Genomic DNA, 26,179 nt, shown 5'->3' with positions numbered 1-26,179 from the left:
TAATCTGACCCTCTTTTGGGGTTTTTGCCCCCCCCCCCACTATTTCAGGCTTTGTCCAGCTTTCTTGTGCTAAGAGGTTGAGAAGTATGGAGGCATGTATGTAATGCCCTGCTTGCTGATTATTTGGTGCATTTTAAGGGGGGATAAGGGTTCTGCATTGCTAGGTGTGTCCTCCTTTGGATAAAATGCCTAGTAACTATGAACTTTGTCAGTTTCTCAGTTACTCCCTATTGCAATATTACCAGCTTGCCATATTTTTTAGTGTAACGTAGACAAGTAATTCTTCAAAGGCAGCAGGCAGTGAATTTGTAGATGAAACATTGAAAAGTAAAGTTGTTTGCCAGTAACAGCCTGTTCATTATTAAAAAATCTCTTTAATGTAGAATTATTCGGATTAATTGTACTTCTGCAGAGATTGTGCTTATTGACCGATACTGGTGGATTGTAATGACAGAAGTTTGAGTGGCCTTTTATAGTTAAAATGTTCTGAAATGGGCAGATTTATCATTATTGGGTCATGCATTTTGTTCCATGGCTTACTGGAAAAATGTTCAAAACTACAAATTTAAAAAAAACACACAAGTGGTGCTTTATTATACAAGGAATATAATTTAATACAATCAGGAAGGTGAATCAAAGAACACATACATGTATGCATGGCCCTAAAAATGTGTACGAAGAGTCTGTTTTGAAAACAGCCCAAAGGTAAACTTAAGCCTCCACTGGCCAGATGCATTTGGTATGAATGTGGATTTTCATACCGTTTCAGTGGCGGAGAAGTTTATTGCTCATGGTAAGTCTGTTTTCATTGCAAGACTGTATTATTTAGCAAATGGTTATCTGTGTGCTATTCTATTCTAGCTTAAGCTACTGTACACATGGAGGAGGGAGGTTGCTATTCTACTTTCACTGAGCTGTAAGGTCCACTCGCCAACTCCAAAGTAAATTAATCTGTTTAGATTAACTTAAGCAACTCTTTGAAACAAGACATGTGGGCTACTATTTTCTGAAGACATGGCTTTTCTTCTAAAATATATGTGAAGGAGCAACAGATAAAGCAGGTTTATTAAAGGAAAAGTCCACCGTCCTTCACTTGCAATTTAACTGCATTACTATCTTTTCTTCCTATTCATTTAAATGAGGGAAATGGTTGGAGTGGCTTTCCTGGGGAGTGACTGACCTGTGGGTGTGGCTTGCAGGGGTGTTCAATGAATATGGTGTGGGTGGGGCTTAAGGGTACTACTTTGCCTAGGGCGCCAATTCAGCTAAGGCCAGGCCTGCTGATGAGTCTCATTAGATAATCAATCATTAATAAAATTTCATGCATGAAAATTAGGTGAGAAGTCCTTATTTTCAAATTTCTCACAGATCTATTTTTTTTTTTGAGATCCCACTTTCTTCCTGTTTTTATGCATTTTAGAAGAATAGCACCAGAAATTAAAACTATTATAGCTGTCATCTGATCAGGATTTGTCATAATTAATTGAAATGAACAGCCACAGTATATAAATTATAATAAGGTGAGTGTTATGTTAGCTAATCTTGATGGTTCTGATTTTTGTTTCATTTTGCAGACAGGAGAGATATAAGCAGAAAAATGGATTCACTATCCCTAGAAGTTGAACGGAAATTTTTCTTTAAACCTGAAACTGAGCTTAAACTAAGAGATTTGGGAGCAGAGCTGAAAAGAGACCAAAGAATTTGTGATCGTTACTTTGACAATGAACACTTTCAGCTAACGCTGGCAGACCACTGGTTGAGAATGAGAGATGGATATTGGGAGCTGAAATGTCCCCCAGGAAAAATAGATAACTCTTTTGGGCCTGCTACTCACTACCTGGAAATTACTCAAGAGGAGGACATTATCTGCCGTGTATGCAAGGTTCTGGGCTTGATACAGACTGCATGGATATCAGTGGCAGATCTTGTTCAAAGTGCAGGGCTTGATGAGTTTGCCAGTTTTGTCACTGAACGCAAGGTCTATACCCTCCCTTGTGGGAGCCACGTAGATTTGGACAAGGCAGATTTTGGCTACCAGATTGGGGAGATTGAAGTCCTAGTGAGTGATGTCAGCAAAACAGATAATGCACTTGAGAAGATAAACAGCCTCGCAGAAAAGCTTGGTATGAAGTTTTTTTCTTTTTTTCTTTTTTTATTACACAGTAACAGAAACATATTTTCACCAACCCAATGATTAAGTAATGACATCCAGATATGAATTAATGTAATAAATAGCCTGTATACATATGGCCAAGTGCCAACACTGTTTTTTCTTTGCATTTTCGTAATGACAGAAGTAGACAGCCTATGTAGGTTGCAATTTTAGTACACTTTTCTGTGTCTCTTCCTTCATCCTCACTCCCTCTTTGTCTGCCTTATACTTTGTGTGGTTTAGTATATTTCATCTACACCACCCGTTCTTTAGTCTGTTCCACAAATCCATGAACCAGTCTATGAAAAAATAATTTTGTCCTCTCCTTCCTTCCTTATGCATCCTTTTCAGAGTAACACCTTCACATTTCTGTAACATTTTATGTGCAAGTATCATGTTCCTTCCTGCTTCTACTGATATCTATTAAAATAATTCCATCTGCTTTGTCTGTCATATCCTTTTCTTTCAGCCACAGTGCCCTTCTGGAAGATTTCCTCTGAACTTTTTCCAGCAGCCTAATGTCCCTGTTTTGTATAAGTTCCAGAAATGCACACAGTACTGAAGATAAGCTTATCTAGGAATCGGTAAGGGGGGGGGGGGGGGGGGCATTAACTGTTTGGTTCTGAGGACTTTTCTCATTAAGCTACACTGCAGAATTCTGTTTGTTGCCATCGCTGCTCTCTTACTGTGCTGCTGGTGTTCCATTCCTAGTGTGATCAGTGCTGCCTGTGTCATTTTGCCATCAGTTCCACTCCCCCATCTGAGACTTCTCACCGAAATTCTTGTAGCCGAGGTGCACTACTTTGCATTTTTCAGTTTCAGCTGCCACATTTCTGTTGACTGTCTCTAACCCTCCAGCTGCATCAGTCCATTTAGTCTTGGTTCTGCCCTCAGCCCGTACATTTTTTATAGCAGCTGTCTGTGCAGGACTGAGTCAGATGTCTTGATGAAATCCTTACAGAGCACATTTTCCAGTGATTGCCTCACAGGTTATCATGTAACCCAGTTATACAACTGGATCAGGTTCAACTGTCTGTTTTCTGAGAGATGTTAGTACTTTAAAAGCAACTAGCACTACTGTCAAGATTGTGTCTTTGATTTTCTCTGCCATTACTGGTAGGCTAGCAGGCTTGTAGTGCCATGTTTCTTCTTGCCCCTCTCAATCCTTTGTGCGTAGGCACAGCTAATGACATTTTCCAGTTTGTATGCTGGCCAGTGATCTGTTAAATGACATCATGGGATTTGCTAGTACACTGAGCAGATTCCTGATAATCATTTGAGGCATCCCTTATGGACCTCTTTCAGAGCAGTGCATTCCCTCTCTTCCTGCTGTATCCTGCTATTTATATCCTGCTCTTCCAGCTCTGTCCTGTCTCCCTCAAAGGATTGTCACCTCTCTTCTCTTTTTAAAGACTGAGGTAAAGTATTCATTCAGAGCCTCTGCTTTCTCCTTGCTTCCATGATCTCCCACAAATACTTGCTTAGCCTGCTCATGTCCCTTCCCTCCCCTGTTTGCTGTAGCACCTACAATACATTTGTTTCCCCTCTTGCCCTCTTCTAACTCCTTTGCAATTTGTACTATTAATATTCTCACTGCTTTTTCATGTCCTTTTGCTTGCCTCCTGTACCTCCCCACATTACATGCTTTGCATCTTGCCGAATAAATAACCTCATATTCCTGTCCAGCCACATTAACCTTCTTTTTTCATTATTCCTAACTATTCCTCAAACCACTGTTCTTAGTCTTCAGCACGGTATCCTAGACCAATCCTAATAGCTATTTTTGCTCTTATAGTTTGCTTCCAGACCACTAACTTCTCTTTGATTCCCTAAAAATTCAACATTGTCTCTGTCTTTATATTTTTACCTTTCTCAGTTGTGTAACACATGGAAACATGCTGATAGTTGGCTGATGTTACCTTTGTGTGGAAAATTTTGACTCTTATCTGCATTGGGTAGGAGAACATTTACCCAGACATCTTTCTTTTGTGGTGCAGTCCTGCACAACTAGCTGAACCCCTCATGGTCCAGGACCACAGTCATCTCCGACTGTATCTGTTTCCTGCAGCTCTGAATTTCCCACTCTGCTTCTGGCAGATTTAAATCCTGCATGGTCTTAGACCCCGTTTTTTGTAGCCCTTCTCCTTATTGTGTCACAGAGGCTTATCACTCTCCTGTCTTGATTGCAGATGTATTTCCTTTTGCGGATTTTTGCAGATTTCTTTCTTGAGTTTCAGTTTCAGTGTTTACAAACTGCAAGATTTAAATACTTATTATTTTTGGCTGTTTTTTTTTACAACAAATTTGCTATTTGTTGGTTTAGTGTATTGTATTTGGCAGCTGGCAGTTACTTACAGTTCTGAGTCTCCTACCTTTAATGCTAGTCTCATGGTTGGTGGTGTTTTGCTTTGTGTTTTACTGTAAAGTACTTTAGCATGTATGTAGTGCAGACATTGCTGTTTGTATATTATGTAACGTTATTACAAGTCCTGCAGCTTGTTTAGAATTCAGCAGCATGGTAATTTGAGACCATTGATTAAACTTTTGTGCCCTTCTATAGCCTTGTATACTTAAAAGGGTCTAGTACCAATTTGTTTACATCCCTGAAGAAAAACATAATTACAGAAGAAAATTACAGAGAATTAGGGATTGTTCATGAAAATATAGTTTAAGCCTGGCGTTGTTGGAGGGGAACTAATACATTATTTGTTTGTTTGCTTTTTATTGCTGTGAAACAGGTGTAATGACTTGCCAAGGTAACATGCATCATGGATGCACCATGTTTATACTCTCATGTTTTTTTTCCTGTTTATTCCCTCACTCTTTTATTTATTGCCATGAGTATCCAACAGGATGTTGCCCATTTGTATTGGTCTCAGTGGGAGAAAAGCCCCCCAAAATTAATACTTCTATATAACAAAAAGAGGCACAAGATAAATGAACATATTGTATCCAGACTCATACAACAGATCACGATATAGTACAGGAGTTATGTGAAGGATTACATAGGCATATAGTATTTCACAAGTGCTACCTGCATATGCATAACAGTGTGAGTGGACATAGCGTTAATGACCAACTTTTTATATAGCAAATGAAGAGCAAATGGTAGATAGTGTTGGGTAGAGAGTGGTAATTTCTTAGGGGGTTGCAGGATAAAATGGGGCTAGTAGTAAGAGAGTAAATAAGGAGATAGCTTGGAAAAGATAGACTACAGGATGCATAATCACGGAGGTAAATGGATAGTAAGAGGGGATGCAGAGGTGAAGCAGTGATTGGGTTATACAGGGAGAGAGGGTGAGGAAACTGTGATGACGTCATAGCTTTAGGAAAAGGATGTATCCACTTAGTTGTTCAGTGATTTATCAGGTAGTAGGGATGTACAGTGAGTAGTGCAGACGTGTCTTGTTGGAGATTTCTTCCTTATTATTTACTTATGTATGCATGCGTATGTTTTGATTAACAGGTTGTCTGTCGGGTTGTAGCTAATTTTCACTAGAGGCCTGGTGAGAACAGCTTCACAGTTAAGCTGTAAAATATCCAACATATAGAAAATTATAGTAATTAAAACAATTTGGTGCGTAACAACCTTGTACTTTTTAATGTGTTTTTGATGTAACTGACAAATCATGATGCCGTTTCTAAATTTATTGTAAACCACACACTATTTTACATATGTTTATATTTGCACAGTAAGACAGGCTTATTGTTATATTAATATAGCAAAGCACGGGGATATCGCATAGAGGTCAGTACTGTATAAGTGGCGATTTTAGATGTTGAGAAGAAAATGTTGAAGGGTGTGACCTTAAGGTACAGACTTTGACATAAAATGCATACATGAGGCTAATGGGCAAAAGATATTATGGAAATTGTTCCTGTAAATAAGAAAATCTTATAAAGAGCTAATAGAGATTTTTGGGTATGAGCATTCTGTTTAGAACGGGAGTTGTTAAGAGGTGTATTGAGTGAATTTGATTCCAGAGTGAGGGCCGCGAGATTTTAGAGCTATGGACTAGTGCATTCAACTTGGTATATTGATAGTAAATCTAGCTACCTCACTGTGGTTGCCTTGTATCATTTAAAGATTGTAGTGGTAAAGCTGGTGAGAAGTATATGGCCAAATAGGAACTCAGGAATTAGTTAAGTATCAGCTGTACTAATAGGCATTCTAAAAATAGAAGTTGTTTGGTATGATGGAGAGAAGTGAACATTTTATCAGTTTTTGCTATATTGTTTGGGATATAATGAATGAAATTAAAATCATTGTCTAAAAAGACATCAAAATATAGTGAAAAATAGGAGCTCCTGGCCCTTACTGTACTGTCACTTCCAATAAATTGAGGTAGGAAGCTGTTTGCTGCTTCTCCCATCCACTGTCCAGCTAAGAATACATATGAGAAGGCTTTTATATGAAGTAGCTGGTGTGTGTGTGTGTGTGTGTGTGTGTGTGTGTGTGTGTGTGCGCGCGCGCGCGCGCTTGCGCATGCCCCCAAATTCAAAACAGGATTTCATGCAGCTTCCTAACTGCCCAGCAAGGAAAACATAATGATTCAACTCAGCTTTTATTGTAATACTCTTAGCACAAATCCCTTTACAAAATAGATGAAATTAAGAGACAAATGTTAATTAGTAAAAAGTAGGTAATGTATGCATTATTTAAAATTGAATGTATAGTGGAAATGAAGTCTACTGTGATGCTAAGTTAAATGATATGCAAGCATTACAATAGTACCAGTAAACTGAAATATGAATGTACATCAGTCTTAAAAACGAAAAGTCAGTATCTCAAATTCATAATGAAATAACATTTCAAATAAGAGAGTCCTCATAAGAGTGCAGTATTAATCATATTATAAATAGGTTGGTTTTATTACCACACTCTAAGTAAATGACTGTTAACCAGAAGTAAAAGTAAGCCATGCAACTAAGCTTATTTGTGTTAAACTGTATCAGTTGTACCTGGAGACAAGTGCTACATACCATTTTTTGAAGATGGAGCACCAAGGCTGAATACATGAACTCCCTGTTTCACCAGCCCTTGCCTCATTAATTTGTTATCTTCTTGAGGGCGGGCAGCTCATTGTATGTGCTGTCTCACTCTATTCTTCTCATCTTAACTCTGGACCAGGGCCCAAAGTCTGGATATAGTACTGTTGTTCAGAACAGAAGCTGGTCAGCAATGTGGTATTTGGGTAATGTCACTGTAATAATGAGTCATATCAAAGAATTCATCATAGAAATCATCATAGAAAATAGAAGGCAACTGAGGCATGTGGCCATTACGTTTCCAAGGAGAGACAGGCAAGGCATTTCGAAATATCTGTCTAACTATCTAAAATGTCTTTTAAAGGATGGCAGTGTGTCACATTGTTTAATCTAGAGAAGAAGATTGTTCCAGACAAGGAGTAGTTGTTGCACATCAAATCTGTCTCTCCATGATTTGTTTATCTGTTGAAACAGGTTCAGATCTCTGGTCCTAGTGTTCTTTGGACTGTTTGAATTGTGGAGACACAAGAAGTCATAAACTACAGTATCCCTAATTGCCTGAGAAAGCAAGGCACAACTCACCCCTAAGTAATCTGTAGGACACTGAAAACAGAGACAGAGCCTCCAACCTGTCTTGGTAGCTCAGGTATTTTAGGCTCATAATCTTTTTTGTTAGGAACCTCTGGGTCTCTCCAGCTACCTAATATGTCTAGGGAGATGTATCCAAAAAGGGGATGTTGGACCTTCTCAGTGCAGAATAGACAGAGGAAGGAGCATGGTTTTAGTAATCCACCATGCTGTTTAGGATGATACCTCAGCATTCTAGTAGTAGTGCACACCAAATACATTTGTCTAATTTCTAAAATTAACTACAAAATACTACTTATTCCCATTCATCCTAAATCTAAGTAACTGGAAATGTAACATTTGCTGGCAAGAACAAGTAACAGTAATCAAGGACTGCATAAAAAGTATGCTCAGTATATCAATATGCTTGCAGTAGCTTATTATAAGAGTGTTTCATCCAGTGCTTAACTTGAGCTTGTTTTGTAATGTGCAGAGTACTAGAAGGCACCAACCTCATTCAATAATAACCTCCAACCCACTAAGATGTTTTATTAAAACCATCCCCAGTGTAGTCAGTGTGTTTGACCCAAGTTTGTGTACATGACTAGCAGAGGGTTTAATATGACAAACTGAGCAACATTTCTTATCAATGTAATTCGTCTGACTTTGTCTTGTAAATTTTCTACTTTCATTTCATTACTTTTTAGTTTTCATAATAAATAACAACCCACATATGCTCATAGTATTCTTAAACCTGACTTATTCTCTTCTGTTCTCTGTACCTGCATTAATCTACAGATTACTGTCCACTTCACTTTCCTGCCTTACCCCAAGTTCTGATCCATCCCCATTGCATCTACTTTTATATCCATCTAGCCCAACCCACAACATCATTTAGCCAATCAACTCCCAGTAATACCCTACCTGCCTATAAATGCAACCTACACTTCTATCCTCCTAGTTCTACATACATCTTCAAATCCTTCACCGCTATCCACAATTTCAAAATCCTTGCCACTATTACCAACTTGTATCAGTGCTAGGCATACACCGTATTCTCCTGCATCCCAACTCCCACACCACACAACTACTTCCCAACTACAGCCCATCCTCACAAATCTACTTCCTAGCTAATAAATACACTGCTAGAGTGATCCAACTACTACTACATTCTCATTCAAAATGCCTTATTCACATGTACCTACCATAGCTCACATTGCAAACTTCCAAACCCAAATACAGCCACATAAATACAATGTCAGTAACCTGCACTTCCACAAACCCTTTGCCACTTCTCATTTCACAGGTTCATAGGTAGGTACTAGGCTATCGGCCCAAGGGCCTACTTAAGCCTAGCCACCAAGGTTCCCTGGCTTATGCCACCCAAGAAAGTTATTTTCCTGTGGCACTGTCAAGCAGAGACACAGAAGTGATCCCCAGGGTGTATTTCCTATTTCCCATCCACTCATCAAGATTTTTCTTGAAGAATGCTAATGAAGAACTTTGTTTGACATAGTTGGGTAGCCTGTTCCAGAGTATGGGAAGTCTCTGGGACAGGAATCTATTCCTCCAGCATGTCCTGTTTGTTGTGGTGACAAGGTTTAGGTCCCTAGAGTGTGTAGCTTGGACTGATTCGGATTTCTTTAGGTGTAGCATGTCCAACAGATCTGGGTTTGACATAGCTTTATATGTTAAGCAGAGATCACGTCGGAGTAGGAGATATGCTACGGAGTAAAGCAGGAGTTTTTTGAAACGGTCAGTGTAGGGCATTTGTTTGAGGCCAGTAATCCTCTTTGTGAGGTACTTCTGTGGCCTTTCCAGCTGCTGCAGATGTCTTGTGAGGTACATTCCAAAAGGGGCGTTGTACTCTATAATGGGTCTGAGTGTTGAGTAGAGGGGAACAATGACCTCTTTTTTCCTGGATGAGAACCCTTTTTATGATGAGGTGTGCCACGTAGAAGGACTTCCTGACTACTGTGGCGATGTGACTATCAAAGGAGAGACTACTGTCCACCTGGGTCCCAAGGTCTCTTATCACACATTCGGTGTTAAGTAGATTGCTGCCTATGTGGTAGTTCATGGGTACAGAGTTTTTACCAAAGGGGATGACACTGCACTTTTTGGCATTGAGCTTGAGGCCATGGCTCTGACTCCAGGCATCCGTCTCAGCGAGGCCCTTCTGTAGGATGTCCACATCATTTGGGGACTTGACTATGGCTCCTAGTTTGCAGTCATCTGCGAACTTCGTTAGCCATAGGCCTTCTGTGTTAGCCTGTACTTCAGAGAAGTAGATACCGAACAGGAGAGGTCCCAGGACTGAACCCTGTGGTACTCAACTTGTCACTGGTTTGAGGTCAGATTTAGAGTCTGCAACTTTTACAGTGTGGGTTCTGTCAGTGAGCCAGTTGGCAACCCATCTTGTGACGTAGGGATTTATACCTAGTTTAGTGAGTTTAGCTATAATTTCAGAATGGGGGATGGTGTTGAAAGCCTTGGCGAGGTCAAGATAGGCTGTGTGAACCACCTTACCCTCATCTACGGCTTTGGTGACTGCCTCAAAGAAGTTGATCAGGTCCAGGAGGCATGATTTGCCTTTCATAAACCCGAACTGGGTGGGATCAAGAGTTTGGAGGTTACCAATGTCTTTGTTTATGAGTTCCATGATGATACGATCTATGGCCTTGCAGACCAGGCTCATCGGGCTATTAGGGCGATAGTTCCCGGGATCGGTTGTGGCTCCCCCTTTGTGGAGTGGGATAACTGTTGCTGTGCGCCATTTAGTGGGCACAAAGTAAGATGTGAGGCTATTATTGAACATGGTGCTTAGGTGGGGAGCCAGTCTGCTGAACTACACACACACACTCATTATTAAAATTTTGTCAAAATTAGTTTCATGATCAATAAACATGTCTATGCTTAGATGGAATAAACAGACAATCTGATTACCTTTGAGTTTCAATCTCCCTTTTAAATATGTTGTCATACATTTGTCCAAAACTCTTTAATAGTACAGTTTCCTCACTGTCATCCTTTTCATCGTGATTTACTTTAACTGTGGTAAGTGGCACTTTTTATTTATTTATTAATTCATTGACATTTGTTTTCTGGGAAAGTCTGATTGGGTGATAGCTACCCATTTTCAGCCTGGGTTGAAAAGCTTCAGAGAGTTTTTTTTTAATGCACTACTACTGCATTGACTACTCTTATTTTGTTTTTATTTTGTATCTGTTTTCTGAGATAGAACACTGATCTTCATGGACCTTTTTCACACTCAGCCCAGTGTCTGGTTAAATGACATGCTCAGAGTCACACGGTTAGGCAATGGAGGCTGAAGGACTCAAACCTTGTACCATTGGACACCAGTAAACAGTTCATTAACAGCTCCTTAATCATCTAAGCAGACTGTCACACTAAAGGTGTTGCACAAATCTGTGGGTGCCCTTCCCGGTTTCTTAACCAGTAAAATAGGCATAGGAATTTATTCCTTGCTGGAGTTGGGCAGAAATGACAAGTTCAATTTCTTTCTCTGTGCTTCCACTGATACAGGTACTAGACTACCATTTGTAGAAATTCATAAGGCTATAAAGTAACCCTAATTGCGTCCTTTGAGTCCTACCTCATTGTCATGGGCTGTCCACAGCTGCAGGGGAACAGCTACAAGTAACTTCAAATCAGTTATACACGAGGTCTGTTCCAATCTAAGAACTTCGAAGAGTGTATCTTCATCTGAACAAATATCGGTTAAATACAGACCTGGGGACAGAGAAAGCTTCATTTGAGATATCTATCCATCTGGAGTGAAGTACACGGTACAGCATAATTTACACAGTAGCTCTCTACCTAAAAGATTTAAAGGGCCAGAATTTCATGCAATAAAGGCATACCAGTGTTGCAATGGACCTATTTGAATTGGGACTGACTTTTTCTCTGGATTATCCAATGGAATCCCAGACAGCCCCCACACCTCAAACAGATTTCTTAGAGAGAGGGAGGTTTTCTGCATTCGTTGAAGTTATCATAGATTGAGTTGCTCCTTATCGATAAGGAAAGGAAGAGTAGAATTGTACACTAACATTTTAACAAAAGGACCTTCCTAGTCTACTGATACTAAGATAAATAGCTGTGTTCTCTTGATCCTGCTGCTTGCCAAGAGGTGCTGTAAGTTGAAGCTGTCTCCCCACCTACTGTGGGGCTTGGACGTTGGTCTGACTTGTAGGTGAAAAAATGCATTTGTTGGTTGAAGTAAGGGGCACTCATTATGGCAATGTCCACTTTGGCCACAGTTAAAACAGGGGATGTCATGTTGTCCATCTTGCCTTCCTTCTTTCTGGTTGGGTTCAGAGCCAATCTCGGCTCTGACTCGGCCACTTCTAAATCTGGAAGACTCCTTACTGGCTCGACGCTAGCCCCTTATCCCAGCATGCTTAGCGGCAGCTACCCAGATCTCGTTTGCCGCTTGCAGCATCAAGATTGTCTTCTGCTGGCTCAGGCTAAGTAGTGAATTTTTCTATAACAATCTTATTGTTTCAGGCTAAATTTTCTTTAGAGTTTAGTGTTTTTACTCCTTCTATAACACCCCTGTCCTCATTGCCTTCTTTTTGCTGTTGTTAGGTAATCATTTTCTCTCAGGCTTTTACCTGTGTTGTTGTTGTTGTCTGCGGCCCGTATTTCTTAAGGTTTGTTTTTCTTGTTCTGTTATCCCTCCTTGCTACCTAGGGATAAGCCATTTTAGTTAGAGGCCTTCTCCCTTTGGGAGCAGTAGCCATTTAACTTGGAGGCTAAAACCTCTCTTCTCCTCCCTTTTCTTCTTCCCAAAACAAAACAAACAAAAAAAAACACTCTTTAGTTGTCAGTACATTTTTTTTGTGGTGTTTATTATGTCTATAGAATTGCCTAAGCAGTCAGGGTTCAAGAAATGTGACTTCTGTTGCCAGAAAATGTCCCTTACGGACGGGCACACAAGTTGTGTTTATTGTTTAGGGGCGGTCCACCTGCAGGACTCATGCTCTGTTTGCCATGCCTTTAGTGCATGGGTTTTGCAGGAGAGGCGCAACAAACTTATTTTGAGAGGGTTATTAAAACCCCAGGTTGAAGTAGCATCGGATACTCGGCCCTTAAAAAAATCCGATGACAAACTGGCATCTTTGTCAACTCCAACTTTGGTGTTGGCAAAGTCTAAATCAAAATCTTTAGAACTTTCAGAGCGGATTGTTGGCTCCGAGGAGTCTTTTTCTCGGTGGCTCCATCAGTGTCTTCGGAGCCATCCCGGGCCCAAAAGAGATCGAGATCTTCTTCGCTTGACCCGGTGAGATCTGTGCCTCAGTCTCCACTTTTGCAGTCAGTGGCAGGTAGTCGCCAGTCCTCGGCCCACTCCTCTCGATCATCCAGGAGTTTATCGGATGATGATGTTGAGAGAGTGGTGAAGAGGCTGCACAAGACACAGGTATTTGCTAAATTGTTGTCGAGCCAAGCCCAGAAGGAAGTGGCACCATTGTCCGAACCAGTACCTGTCTCTCTTCCTCCTCCGACTGTGTCCAGTTTAGAGCCAGAGTGCATGGAGTTAGTAGGGGTGGAACCATCAGTTCCGACAACCCTTGCCTTGTCGGTTCCGACATCTGCTCTGGCCTCCTTCAATAGTTCGCCCTGTTGAGGAGTCTGGGTGCCAAGATTCTCGCGTCGGCTCTGAGGGGGGAAGTGGCATCAGACCCTTGTCCGACCCCGCTCTCCCCCTTGGGGCTTCGGCGCAGGTGAGTTTGGCTCCCACATCTGCCTCGGAGCCATTGGCTTCGGCGCATAGGAGGTCTCCAGGCTCCTTGGAGCTGGAGCCTCCCTCCGTTCCAGACCGCAGTGCCTTCGAGGTGATGAGGAGTGTGCTGTCTACCGAGACCACTCCACCCTCGGCTCCATTGGCTCTGTCACATTGATACTGGTGTCTGCCTCGGATCCTCCTCTCTGTCCCAAGCATAGGGAGCCGATGCCCCAGGACACCCCATTGGGCGACCACTCTTCTTCCGAGACCTCTCCTGAGCATGCCTCAGAGGAGGTTCCCAGGAAGAAAAGATGTAAGAGGAAGCATGTGGTCTCCCCTGAGTCTGTCAATTCTGACACGGACTTGGATGGATGACTCGGAAGGGTCCTTACTGTCCCCCTCTGAGGATGTCTCATTCTCAGCCATCCTGGAGATCCTTAGGCAGAGGGGAAACGAAGTCCCTTGCCCCTTCTGAGGATGAGTCCGTTTACCTGGAAGCGTTTGGTTCCCAACCCTCCACCTCCTGGGTGTCTCCGCCTTTCGACCTACTTTTGCTGATAGTGAGTTGAAAGGTGTGGAGTGCTCCAGAGACCATTGAGCCCGTTCCGAGAAGGCCTAACAAGTTTATTACCGCACCAGACGACAAAACATTTCTCTCTAAAGGCATGCCAGTTGATGCTATGGTGGTGGCAGCAGCCAGCAAGAAGAAACTTGCGGAGACTTCCCCTTCTATCCATCTGCCAAACAAGGAGTCTAGAGCCATGGACAGATATGGGAAGCGTGTTTTCTCTTCAGCGGCCTTTACTCTTCGGTCAATTAACTATTTGTCACATTTCACAAGACTTCAGAGGGATCTCCTAAAAGAGCTGGGAGATACCCTCCAAGATCCTGCAGCTGAGGGAGTGGCTTCCAAGTCAGCTAACCAGCTAGCGACCCTAACCTCCGTTGTTAACTCCTCCATGCACCTGATTTCTTATGCAGCAGATGGAGCGAGTAGGGCTGCAGGCACAGGAGTGGCTCTTCACAGACACTCCTGGATGTGCCTTTGTCAGTTTGCGGAGCCCTTCAAGTCCTCCTTTACTAACACCCCCTTTGATGGCTCGGCCTTGTTCGGGCCACAAGTTAAAGAGACTCTTACCAGGAGTGAACGAGATGGCAAAACTCTCTCTGCCGTAGGAGCCCGTTTTTCCACTCCATCCAGGCCTTATCCCAAAGGCCAAAAGAGTGGTAAAATGTGGTTCCGTAAATCCCAGGGAGCTTCGCCGGACACTCATGGAGATAATTCCCCCAGGGGCAGAGGGGGAAATAATAACGGGAGAAGCCGGCCTCATGGCAGGGGGGGGGGTCCACAACAGTGTGACAGGAATACATTCTCTGCCAGGCCCTTTCAGATTCCCTGAAGGATTGCCCGGCTGCCCATCTCTGGAGGCAGTTGGCGGCAGAATATTACCCAAAAGCCTGGCAAGATATAACAGAAGACACGTGGGTACGGTGCATAATATCCAGGGGTTACAAAATTCCCTTCTCCCAAACACCACCAAGAAGTAAAAACCATCAATCCCAGATGTTCCACCCAGTCTTCGGGATCAAGCAGCCTTGGAAAGTAAAAAGTTTGCTGCAAAAAAGAGCCATTCAGGAATTCCCCGCAGACCAGATCGAATCCAGAACTAACTCAAGGTTCTTTTTAGTTCCAAAAAAGACAGGGGACCGGAGACCTGTCCTGGATCTCAGCAAGTTAAGCCGGTCAGTAAAGAAGACCAAGTTCCGGATGGTGACACTGCAGTCCATTATACCCTTTTTGGTCATAACTATTGGATGTGCTCTATCGATCTCCAGGGCGCATACTACAATATAAAAATGGACAGGCAGTCCAGGAGACATTTACGTTTCCGGCTTAGAGCCAGTCATTACCAGTTCAGAGCTCTGCCTTTTGGTCTCACCACAGCCCCTAGGGTGTTCACCAAATGCATGGCAGTAGTGACAGCTCACCTGAGACATTTGGGATTCCAAGTGTTCCCTTATCTAGACTGGCTCCTCACTGCCACCACCAAACATCATCTCTTAAGGGCCAGGAACCACATGATTCACACTTGTGCACGTCTAGGAATCACAATAAACTGAAATCTGCCTTGTTGCCCTCTCAGTGTATTGCTTTCATAGGCACTCAACTAAATACAAGAGACATGGTAGCCAAGCTACCACAGGAAAGGGTGCATCTGATATTGTTAATCCTCGTTCATTCCTTATGCATGGGTATCGGTTCAGACCTCGGAACCGAGCCGGCCATTTTCCAAGCTCGCGTCAGCTTCAAACTCTCGAGCTAAACTCTTACCCACAATCCCCCTCTCCATTTTACCTCAGATTTCATTTGCCGCATTGCCATTCGGTCGTGTCAAGCTACTTCTCTTGAGCTAAGTACAGTTATATGCTGTTTAATAGTTTTTCAGATTACTTTTCTGTCAGAAAAGTTTATATTTCATTGTCTCTTACCCTATCGCATCTAGCGTACATAATTTCTTCAGGTTTTTCTGCTCCTTTCTTTACCACTTTTATAACGAGGTATTCTCTCTTTACCATCGTTGGTAGTCCTTTCCCCTTTTCTCATACCTTCAGGTACTCTCTTGTACCATTGCTGGTACCTTTTCTATTAATTAATTTGCTGTCATGGCAGATAAGAAAGGTAGTCCGGGGTTTAAGCGGTGTTCTGATTGTGGACACAAACTACCTACTTCTGATGCACACTCTTTGAGTGTTTATTGTTTGGGAGCCTCCCATTTGTCTGTTGACCCACCCTGTACTGTTTCTGAGAACGTTTTGAATAGAACCTTGTTGGAAAGAAAAAAACAAGCTGTTACTGAAGGGACTTCTTAAATCTCCCTCTTCAGAGGCTATTTGTGGTTGGAGGCATCAACCCCTCCTAGAGCCCATAAGAAAATCTTGGATGTCCCTACTAAGGCTAAGTCTTTGCCTTCGTCCCCGGCTGGGGACTCCCACCAACCAAAACCTAAAAAGGCTAAAGTTTCTGCTCCGGAGCTCACTCAGTCAGCCCCAGTGCTTACGGTGCCTAGACCTTCGGCACCGAGGCCTTTGGCTCCATTAGTGATCTCGGCTCCGTCTTCTCCTGCAGCCTTCACTATATCGGCACCGAGGTGCTCTGTATCGGCACTGACCATTCAGTCAGCACAGACCTTGACAGCGTCGGTTCCAAGATCTTCCTCGGAACCGACGCCTCTTTTGTTGACCCCAGTTTTGTCAGAACCAGCTTCAGCACCGACAACCACTTTGGCACCGATCCCTGTGTCAGTGCAGACCATGACCTCGGCACCGATGACTTCTTCAGTGCAGACAGCTGTAGTCCAGTCTCTCTCGGCACCTTTGTCCTCGGTGCAGACGCATGAGATGGGCACCGAGTTTGCCTCTTCTGTGGACAGGCCTGTTTCTCCCTCAGTCTCCATGTGGTCCACTAGAAGCCTTTCCCAACATGATGTGCTGCATCTTGTGGATCAGATGCTCTTGGTCAGAGGTATCCCACCCCTCAGGAACTATCCTTCCTTGGGAGGTGATCACCCTTCTGCAAAGACCCCTTGTTATTCTCCTCCTTCTTTGCCTTTGAAGTCCATGGATATAGCACAGTCTTCCCCTTCTGCGGTCCCTTTTATGGATCTCGCTAAGGAACCGCAGTTGCCTTCATGGCAGGAAAGTTTTGCTACGACCCAGGATGTCAGTTGTGACACGCATAGTTTGCTGCTCCACAGCCATCCAGGGACTCGGGGTCGGCAGGCTGAGCCACTTAGGGGAGGGGTGACCCCTGTCCTAGACATGCACTCCTCTTCGGGTGGGCCAGCCTTCCAACTGATGGAGAAGGCTTTCGTTGCTGCTGGCGATACTGGACTGTCTATCCCTCCGCCCTCCTCTGGTACACTGGTTTCACAAGTCGCACCTAGCGGACACCGGTTGCAAGGGCCTCAGGACATATTCCCACAGGAATCCCCTTTTCTGCTGTCTTCTCCTGCTTCTCCCGCTGAAGAGGTACACCGGAAAAGTTTGTGTAAGAGGAAGCACATGGACTCCACAGAGGAGTCCCTCACTGAAGACACAGATTTTGATGAGTGGGGAAGGATCCCCTCGGTCACCCTCTGAGGTATCCTTTGGTGATATCCTCGAAATCCCAAAACAGAGAGGTGACTGGCAGTCCTCTAATCCGACCTCTGAGGAATCTGTGTTCCTGCAGGCCTTTCGCACCCAGCCCCCTACCTCCTGGGTTACTTCACCTGCCAATGAACTTGTCCGGCTCATCGTGCAGTGTGCTTGGAAGGCTCCTGATACCATCGAAGCTATTCCCAGAGGCCAGATAAGATTTTGTCCCCTCCTGCTTCGGATCCCCATTGGTCCAAAGGTCTTCCTGTGGATGCTTTGTTGGTGGCGGCTGCAACAAAAAAGGATCTGGCAGAAGAAGAAAGCCAGACTGTCCTGTCCATCCACCTAACAAAGAGTCCCAGGCCCTGGACAGGATAGGGAAGCGCACCTTTGCTTCAACGACCTTTACTATCAGGTCCCTGAATTATATGGCACATTTTACCAGACTTCAAAGGGATCTGATTTCTGAGCTCTCTGAAACCTTGGCTGGTGCTGTGTCTGATGAGGTCTGTGACAAAGTGGCCTGTCAGCTGGCCACCATTGAATCTATATCTAACTCCTCTATGCGACTGATATCTCATGCATCAGAAGGAGCAGCTAGAGTAGTGGGTTCAGCTGCGGTCTTGAGACGACACGCCTGAATGCACTTGTGCAATTTTGCGGAACCCTTTAAGGCTTCCTTTCTTAATGCTCCCATTGAGGCCTCCTCGTTGTTTGGGCCCAAAGGTAAAAGCACACTGGCCAGATGTGAACAGGACGGTAAGACCCTTTCTGCCGTAGATGTCCGTTATTCTTCCCCTCATCGTGCTTTCTCCCGAAACTAAAAGAGTGGGAAGATATGGTTCAAGAAATCTCAGGGTACTTTCCATGACACACAGGCCGAGTTCTCCCCCAGAGACAGAGGGGTAAACTCACAGGGAAGATGCTCCTTTTGGGGCAGAGGGGGTCCGTGTAACCAGGGTTCCAGGGGTTCTTTCCCTGGTCAAACCTACCAGCACTCCTGAAGAGTGGCCCCTCCTTTCCTCTGGAGGTGGTTGGGGGACGTTTCTCCTTGTACCCTTCTGCCTGCTAACCATCACCACTGATTCTTGGGTACAAAGGATTATAACCAGCGGTTATCATATCCCCTTCGATCTTTGTCCTGCCCCTTTAAAAAACCTTCCCGACGTTCCACCCAGTCAAAGGGAAAAAGCAGCACTAGAGATCGAAAAGCTGCTAAAAAAGAGTCATCCAGATAGTCCTTCCAGACCAGACAGGATGGGGATTCTACTCAAGACTATTTTTGGTGCCAAAGAAAACTGGGGACTGGAGACCAGTTTTGGATCTCAGTGTATTGAACAAGTTTGTGAGAGTACAAAAATTCCGGATGGTCACAATACAGTCTATCCTCCCGCTTTTGGAAAAAGACGATTGGATGTGCTCGATAGATCTTCAAGATGCGTACTACCACATAAAAGTGGACAAACCATCAAGAAGATTTCTGTGCTTCCGTGCAGGAGCCAGTCACTACCAGTTCAAAGTACTGCCTTTCGGACTCTCTACAGCCCCCAGAGTGTTCACAAAGTGCATGGCAGTTGTCACAGTTCACTTGCAACTTCAAGGATTCCAGATGTTTCCATACCTAGACGACTGGCTCATTTAAGCCCCCACCAGACATCTACTGGAAAAAGCCCTGGCATACTCTCGCCTCACTGCTCAAAGGCTAGGCATAACCATAAACTGGCAAAAATCCAATCTCACCCCATCTCAGTCGACAGAATTCATAGGGGTTATCTTGGACACAAAAAACTGCAGAGCTGCTATTCCAGAGCACAGAATTCTAAGGATAAAGCAACAACTAATTCCAATCCTTTCAAGGGAAAAATCCACGGCTCACTCGGTTCTACAGCTGTTGGGTTCCATGGCAGCCTCCATCACCATTGTTTCCCTGGCCAGGTTTCACATGAGGCTTCTACAGTGGCTACTGCTCACCCAATGGTATCCTTTTCAGCATCCTCTTTCAGCCATGATTCGAGTAACCGACAGGTGCAAACAGGATTTAAATTGGCGGATGACACACAATCTCTCACAATGGTCTTGCTCCTTCTCCCCCCAGCAACCCAAGGCCACAGTGACCACGGACACCTCTCTGATGGGGTGGGGGTGTTATGTCAGGGACAGACAGTCCAAGGCACTTGGTCCAACCTGGAGGCCCATCTGCATATAAATGTTCTAGAGCTGAGGGTGGTGCTTCTGGCGTTGCAAGCATTCCATCCCCTGCTGCCGTCTGGGGCAATTGCGATTCAGTCAGACAACATGACGGTGGTCTGGTACATCAACAAGCAAGGTGGAATCAAATCCTACCCCATTTGTCGAGAGGCCATGAGGATATGGCAATGGGCGATGGCTACCAACCGTTTTCTTCTAGCAACGCACATTCCAGGGAGTTCCAGCGTGATAGCAGACAGACTCAGCAGGTGCATTCTTCAACCTCACGAGTGGTCCCTGAATCCCTTGATAGTGGCAGAGATCATCCACCACTGGGGCCGTCCTTGCTGCGACCTCTTTGCATCCCCGACCAACTACAAATGCAGCAACTACTTCGCCCCGATTCCCCCTCCGGGACAGTCACCCAGGGACGCTGTAGTCCACGATTGGCCCTCGGGTCTTCTTTACGCATTTCCACCCTTTCCCCTCATTCCCCAGTTTTTGAAGAAAGCCCCTTCCTTTGGCCTCACCTACTAGATCGACTATGGATTTTCCATCCAACCCCAGAGTTGATCTCACATCCACAGAACCTGATTCATCACAACTTGAACAGCCTGAAGCTCACGGCTTGGCTACTCCAATTCCCTTGATTGCCAGGCAGAATGATTTTTCTTTACCAGTACATGATATTCTCATTGCTTCTCATAAGTCTTCCACTAGAATTACTTATCTGAGCAAGTGGAAAAGATTTACCTGTTGGCTGAAAGATAAACAAGTAGACCCCTTTTCATCACCAGTGTCGATAATACTAGACTATCTGGCCGACCTTTTTCAATCGGGTCTTTCGGCCTCTACCATTAGAGTTCATTTGTCTGCAATTTCTAATGTTCATGAGGGTGTCCAAGATTCCTCTCTTATGTCCCATAAATTGTGCAAGACCTTCATAAAAGATGTGAATCATCTGAAGCCACCTTTTAGAGAAGTTATTCAGCCATGGGATTTATCATTAGTTTACAAGCTCTGACAATGTCACCTTTCGAACCAGCCTCTTCTTGCGACCTCAAGTATTTGTCATGGAAAACCTTGTTTTTGGTTGCCATTACGTCTGCCAGATGTATTTCTGAGCTTCAAGCTTTATGTATCAAGAGTCCATACTTGATTTTTCATAGAGATAGAGTGTCTCTGAGAACTAATCCATCATTTCTGCCTAAAGTGATCTCTGAAATGTCCATTAATCAAGCTATTGAATTGCCAGTTTACTTTCCCAATCATTTAAACAGAGGAGAGCATTGCCTACATACCCTAGATATCTACAGGCAAATCCGTTTTTACTTAAACAGGACTAAACCCTTTCTTAAATCTGACCAGTTATTTTTGGCCTTTTCTGGACCTAGATTAGGATCTGCTGTTGCTAAGGTCACATTAGCTAGATGGTTGAAGGACTGTGTGACCTTCATTTATACACAACGTAATATCTTGTTGCCTACTACCATGAAAGCTCATTCAACAAGGTCGATGGCAACTTCTGCTGCCTTCCATGTTAGAGCTTCTTTACATGACATCTGTGCAGCTGCAACTTGGGCTACGCCTCATACCTTCATCAATCATTACAAATTGGATTTGGCCTCCAGGGGAAGAGCATCTTTCGGTTCTATGGTGCTCAGGAATGTCCTTCCATGAGAGCCTTCCAGGAATAGAGGTAGCTGGGGACTCTATCCCATGCGTAAGGAATGAACGAGGATTAACAATATCAGATAAGAAGTTATGTCTTACCATAACGTTACATCTGTATTGTTGATCCTCATTCAGTCATTATGACCCTCCCTCCTTCCCATTCCTGTGGTTTCTAGTGGATCTCACCATCCGGTTCTCTTAGGTTATTTGACCAGAGGTAGCCTCTACCTTCTTTGACTTGCAAACTCAATCTGAGGTAACAGGGAGAGGGGGATTGTGGGTAAGAGTTTAGCTCGAGAGTTTGAAGCTGATGTGAGCTTGGAAAATGGCTGGCTCGGTTCCGAGGTCGGAACCGATACCCATGCGTAATGACTGAACGAGGATCACCAATACAGATGGAACGTTATGGTAAGACATAACTTCTTTTTACCATTCGACTTCAGGTCTCTCTCCTCTTGTCAAAGGTTCAGGCACGGTTAGTCCTAAAGGTCTTGGGCTTGATGGCGGCTGCCATTACTCTAGTCCCGTTAGCTTGTTACCATATGAGGATTTTGCAATGGCTCCTTTTCTCTCAGTAGTCGTATCAGGATCTACCAATGTCACCATATGATCTTAATCACCGATGCTTGCAAGAAAGATCTACAGTGGTGACTCCACTCTCCCCTGGTCACTCTAGGCAGACCCTTTGTAGCCCCTCATCCGGTAGCCACAGTGACCACAGACACTTCCCAGATAGGTTGGGTGGGGGCATTATCTGGGACAGATGGTCCAAGGAACTTGGCAACCTCACAAGTACCATTTGCACATCAATGTCCTGGAGATGAGAGCAGTGTTGTTAACATTGCAAGCACTTCACGACTCTCATCCTTTGGGTTATATAGCAGTTCAGACGGACAACATGTCAGTGGTGTGGTACATCAACAAACAGGGTGGAACCAAATCTTACCTCTTGTGTCAGGAGGCCCTTCGAGTATGGCAATGGGCAATTTCCTCTCAGCATTTTCTGGTTGCAGCACACATACCGAGGAAGTCCAACATGATAGCGGACAAGCTCAGCAGGGCAATTATCATGCCTCATGAGTGGTCTCTGAAACAAGATGTGGCAGATATGATCTTCCACAGATGGGGCCAGCCATGCTGCGATCTTTTTGCCTCACACCTAAACAACAAATGCAGCAGCTACTTTGCCCTAGTTCCCCCCACCGGGACAGTCACCCAGAGATGCACTTATCCACAATTGGCCCCCCTGGATTCTTTATGCCTTTCCTCTAATTCTAAAAGTTCTTCAGAAAGCAAAGTTGTTGAGTCGCAAGCTGATCCTCATTGCCCCTTACTGGCCTTGTTAGATATGGTTCCCGTTCCTTTGGCATTACCTGCAAGAGGAGCCTTGGATTCTGGACCGATTCCAGATCTCCTGACACATCAGTCGGGTGCTCTTCAGCTTGGTTTCTCCACTTCCAGTCCTAGCTGGGCTTCTGGATATCTCATCTGTGGTTCAGCATATTTTAGTCTCTTCTCACAAACCAACTACTAGGAAACTTTACACTAGTAAATGGAAGAGGTTCTCTTTCTGGGTCGAGCAAAATGACATTGATCCCTTTACAGCACCAATTTCAAAAATGTTGGACTTCCCTGCCAAAACCTTTGAGAAAGGAGCAGCAGCTGCTACAATTCCAGTTCAACTGGCTGCTATTTCCAATTTTCATGTGGGCCTTCTAGGTTCTAACGTCATGTCCCACAAGCTATGTAGGGCCTTTTTGAAAGGTGCTACCCAATTAAGGCCTCCCATCCGAGAACCTCTCCATCCTTGGGATTTTAATTTAGTACTAGCGGCTCTAATCCTCCCTCCCTTTGAACCAGCCACTTCTTGTCCTCTAAAATTCTTATCATGGAAGACCCTCTTCCTGATCGCAATTACATCGGCTAGGCGAGTTTCCGAGTTACAGGCACTTTCCATCCACCCGCCTTATTTGATTTTTCACAAGGATAGAGTATCTCTTAAAACTAATCCTTCCTTTTTACTAAAAATCTGTTCAGAGTATAATTTGAATCAGTCAATTGAACTCCCTGTATTCTTTCCAAATTATGGCAACAAGGCAGAGTATAACCTACATCAATTGGATGTTCACAGACTGTTACAATTGTATCTTCAAAGAACCAAGGACATCAGATAATCAGATCAGCTGTTTGTTTCCTTCTCACAGAGTAAGCAAGGCTCACCAGTTTCCAAAGTGACTTTGTCAAAATGGCTGTCCCAATACTATTACTTATGCTTATGAGTCTCGCAATGTGTCTGTCCCGGGAAAGGTAAGAGGACACTTTACTAGGTCCTTGGCTACCTCCTTAGCTTTTCAAGCTAAGCTCCCATTAGATACTATTTGTGCGGCAGCAACATGGGCTACTCCCCATACCTTTATTACTCATTACAAAGTGGACATGGCCTCTCGGAACAGGGCATCTTTTGGTTCCACGGTTCTGAAGTCTCTTTTCCAGTGAGGCACCCAGGATTTAGGTGCTAGGGACGTTGTCCCAACCAGAAAGAAGGAAGGCGAGATGGACAACATAACATAAAGAAATAATGTTCTTAGCATAACATTCCATGTTTGTTGTCCTTTATCTCGTCTTCCTTCTTGCGTACCTCCCTCCTTCCCCCATCCTGGATGATTGAGAGGAATTCCCTTTTTGGCTGATTTGTCTGAGTTTCCTTTGCTTTTCAGCTGTTGATATAGTCCTTGTCACCATTTGTTGTTCTGTTTTTTCGGTGTAAGGAAGCAGGATTGTCTGGTTACCTCTTTTATGTAGTAATCTATAGTTCTCCTATCTAGTGGTTAGTTGTCACAAATGAGACCTGGGTAGCTATCGCTAAGCATGCTGGGATAAGGTGCTAGCCTCTAGCCAGTAAGGACTCCTTGAGCTTTAGAAGTGGCCGAGTCGTAGTTGAGATCATCTCCGAACCCAACCAGAAAGGGGGAACGGCGAGATAAAGGACAACAAACATGGAATGTCATGGTAAGAACATAACTTCTTTTTATGTGTCCCATGCTACTGGGCTTGAGGTGAATTAGAAGCGTAAATGTTTTGCAGAAATTGGCATGGGGCTTGTTATTGGAAGAATCTGAATTTATGTCTACTCCCATTTCTCCTGCCTCGCCCCCTTCCCCACGAATCAGTGTCAGATTGTTGAAGTTGAGCATCCACTAATTTTTTTTTTTCTTTTTTCTCTCTGACTATGTTATCTGTTACATATTGTGCTTGATAACAATTTCATGTATACCTAAACTGGGCCAATTTAAACCTTTTCTATATGATCTAGTATAGGTGGTAATAGACCTTCTACAAATGTTACTGATAGCCCACTGACTGCCACCCCTTCAGTAGTTTCTGGCTGTCTGGAAAAAGCCTGAAATGCATCCATAATGTGTTGCAAGTACAGATCAATAGACATGTTTTTCTTCTGTATAGTAGCTTTGATTCGTGCCCAGGTAAGTATTGGGAGGGGATGCCATAGTTATTGCTTTTAGTAAGTTGTCTCTCATGGTTAAAATTCATTCGTTTGTGTGTTTTGGAATAATGTTACCTATAGTTGACTTTTCCCATATTTTCCTGAATATATTTGGAGGAGGAGAAGCCTTTAAAACTGCCAACAAGTCTTCAGTTGTAAGGTTTTGTAGCTGTATGTGACCTCCTAAAATCTTAGCCTATTTGGCTGAATGTGTTCAAATGGGAGGGAGAGAGTCTACAATAATTTGAAAAGCTACTGTAGTCCACAGGTGAACCACTCTTTTAGTAGGGTTAGCATTACCATCCTGCGACAATGTAGGGTTAGGTACCTTCTCAAAATGCGAATTTTAGTATTAGGTGGTGAGATGGTGGAGGGGTTATCAGTAGAGGTTGATGCATCCTCAGATCTTTGCTTGGGAGATGGGTTCCAGCTATATGCTTCTCAGTCAATATTGCTTGGAAGTTGGGTAATTAACCTTTAAAACGTATTTAAGGCAGTTACTTTGCTAGAGGATTTGCTTTTATTACCTGTGTGTGTGTGTGTGTCTGTGTTTCCCAGAGACATACTTCTGTTCAGATAGAACTGTGTATTTTTGTTTGCTATTCTCATTAACATTTGATCAGAATTTGAAACATTGCATTGCTGTTGCCAAAGTCTAGTGTTGTAAACAGAACCTTTAGTGCAGTCTGATGCACTAGTAGTAACTTGGGAGGTAGAAATACCAAGGGAAAGAGCAGAGAGGAGCTATCTTCAAGTCATTCCCTGCAATCTCTTCTGGAGAAAGAGGGCAATATGCTTCATAAAAGGCAAAATGGTCTGCATAGAGGAGAGGGGGAGCCGAAAGAATCTGGGGTTACTCATCATCAGAAGAGTCAGATTGCATTATTTTTAGTATTTCTAACTGTTTTAAAGGGTAAATTCCCAAAGTACCAAGCAAAGTATTTCCTGCAGATTTTTGTAATGTTTTAACTGATGTTTATCATATTGATTACTGCTTTAGCTATTTGGGTTACATCCTGCCAAGGCTATAACAGCCAGCCAGCTTCTAAGGCTTCAGGGCATCTTCCAACAGCTCAAGATGAGCAGACTAAAAGACAAGTTTGGGCTGAAGGGTTTCAGAGCTTTACTATTACTGAAGAGAACGCTTCTGAGGAGCGATGGTCAGCTTTTGCTTTCCTTTGCTGGGCAGATGAGTTCCCTTTAAAGAAAAAAACTTCTGTTT

General features: G+C 43.6%; 1 protein-coding gene across 3 annotated transcripts in view; it reads left to right on the top strand.

The window, feature by feature from the left end:
* Positions 1 to 26,179, top strand: part of THTPA (thiamine triphosphatase) — a 474,859-nt gene that overhangs the window by 28,132 nt on the left and 420,548 nt on the right. For all 3 annotated transcript variants that reach the window (XM_044058686.1, XM_044058688.1, XM_044058687.1), the window contains exon 2: positions 1,575 to 2,123. In XM_044058686.1, coding sequence (XP_043914621.1) covers positions 1,598 to 2,123 — 526 coding nt within the window. In that variant the 5' untranslated portion in view covers positions 1,575 to 1,597. The remainder of the gene's footprint in view (positions 1 to 1,574; positions 2,124 to 26,179) is intronic.

Source organism: Protopterus annectens, chromosome 16.part0 (genome assembly GCF_019279795.1).
Source record: "Protopterus annectens isolate FY-2018-M chromosome 16.part0, PAN1.0, whole genome shotgun sequence".
NCBI classification, from domain to species: domain Eukaryota; kingdom Metazoa; phylum Chordata; order Ceratodontiformes; family Protopteridae; genus Protopterus; species Protopterus annectens.
This window is presented reverse-complemented; position numbering and strand designations above follow the sequence as displayed.